The sequence below is a fragment of the Opisthorchis viverrini genome (assembly GCF_000715545.1).
Source record: "Opisthorchis viverrini unplaced genomic scaffold opera_v5_282, whole genome shotgun sequence".
Lineage (NCBI taxonomy): Eukaryota > Metazoa > Platyhelminthes > Trematoda > Opisthorchiida > Opisthorchiidae > Opisthorchis > Opisthorchis viverrini.
Window position 1 is genome coordinate 50,430 of NW_008751932.1, and position 1,932 is coordinate 52,361.

At 44.0% G+C, this 1,932-nt stretch overlaps 1 protein-coding gene across 1 annotated transcript in view; it reads right to left on the bottom strand.

The window, feature by feature from the left end:
- Positions 1-820: 820 nt before the first annotated feature.
- Positions 821-1,932, bottom strand: part of T265_09410 (hypothetical protein) — a gene marked incomplete at both ends in the record, with an annotated part of 27,926 nt that continues 26,814 nt past the window's right edge. The window contains one exon of the mRNA XM_009175461.1: positions 821-1,085. Within this exon, the coding sequence (XP_009173725.1) occupies positions 821-1,085 (265 nt within the window). The remainder of the gene's footprint in view (positions 1,086-1,932) is intronic.

A 1,932-nucleotide genomic window follows, 5' to 3' on the forward strand; every position in this document is an offset into this window, starting at 1 on the left:
TGTGTGCAGCACATTCAGTTGTAGAATATCATAAACGAGAGATTTAGTTGAGTCTCTCGTGAAAACCAAATTGATTTGCAAATGAGTGCATTTCTCGAAAACAGTCCAATTTGGGTTCAAGTAGAACGTGAGGTTGATGGAAACTCGGGAACTGCGCCTACCTGATGAGCCCCAAGAAGGGTGAAACCGGTCGTAGGCCGTCGAAGAGTTTTCAGAAACCTTGTGAGTCGTTTCCTTTATTGGTCCTTGTTCAGAGTTATTCACGTTTTGGCAAGACATGATAGTGAGACTGTAAACTATGCGGGGGTTGTGGTATTCGGGTGTAATTTGAATATTTGAATACTTCCGCGTACCTACAAAGGGCGGGAACTGAAACACACTCATGGTACCATCGCATCACCATCTGGATTATCTTGCAAAGTGGTATGCTTCGTTTCAACAGTTTTCAATGGCTTATCATACCAGGTAGGGAGAACACACATCTAACTGGACCAAACAGCCATACCCGAAATAAACATACATACATACATACAGTGAAGGAACTGGTACATATGACTTACCAGCCTGCCATTTCATGTAAATGGCTTGAGTAAACAACGTGTGTGCGACCACAGGACTGACGATCTACTTCCCGTCCACCATCCTTCTGGGTCGGCCTGCAGAAATTCGTTTGACTTTTGAAGTGACCCACAAGTGCGAGATTGCCGTAAAGCTCGTATAACTGTTGCGTTTTCCTACACATTGACTTCACTCGAACTTGTAAGTAGTACAAAGCATCTTGAGGATTTCCACCTCCGCTATAGATTTTGGGGTACCGCTGTCAGATTTCCGATGCATGATGAGCTACGTTCTTGCTTTCAACCGAGTTCATGTGACAAGTGACCTCAGAGGTGAACCACAGTTCTTGGTATTCAACCACATACGCAGCCATGAAACGTAGGGATGTGTACCGTATCACCTTGGGAGAACTGGCGAGCCTTAACTCAAGTCTTGACCCGAGCATATAGAAGATTGCACCAAGAAACAATAGTAGCCGCAGGAAAAATAATATAATGGGATCACAACAGGTCATGTGGAATAGATACCTAGGAGGGCGACAAATCACCAAGTAGTACACGTGTCAGCATAGCCTGCACTAAGTATTTAGCAACGGACACTTTGCACGGGCCAGGAGTGTACCTAGGTTTTTATTGGTGTTTTCGCAACACCTGTATACTGTTCACAATAGTGCACATTTTTCCCAATTTTTCAGTGAATCCCTGGCCAACACGTGAAACTGTGTCAGTGTTAGTTCAGGGAGGGCACAATGTAGCGTTCTCCCAACATGCCTTCTCTGGATGGGAGGTATCACAATGTGATCTGATAGCGCTGAGTAATCAGCAAGGCATCACTCCGTTAGTAGTCCTCTTTACGCAGTTGCCCAGACCGGTTAGTTTTGTTGCTTGAACGATGGGTCTGATTGTGTATGGAGCATAATCGTGGCAAATTTCTGAAAGAAACCGAAAACACGTTTTACGTCACTACCATTCTCGCCAGCACGTTCTCACAAGCTTTTATTACTCGGCTTACGTGCAGTGGGGCCGAGAGGACTTCTACGAGACGGAACCGTTCTGTCGCGATTCACTTCGGCGCAAAATACGTACTATAAATAATGAATGTGGATAGAGGAAACTAATAAACCTGGTCATATTACCTAACAAAAACGTCGTATCGATATTAAGGAAACTTTAAGGTCTAGAAAAAAAGTCATCTTTAGCAAAGAACAACATGCTGAAACAAGATAAGAACGGTATTGTTGGTAGTGAGGAGATTTGGGATTTTTGTGTAGTAGTTGTAGCTGAATCTCTCGTTTATGATGTTCTCAGGCAACTGAATGTGCTGCACCAGGCCGCCTCATGTTTCAGTCGCTACGATATTTGAAATATCGCGATA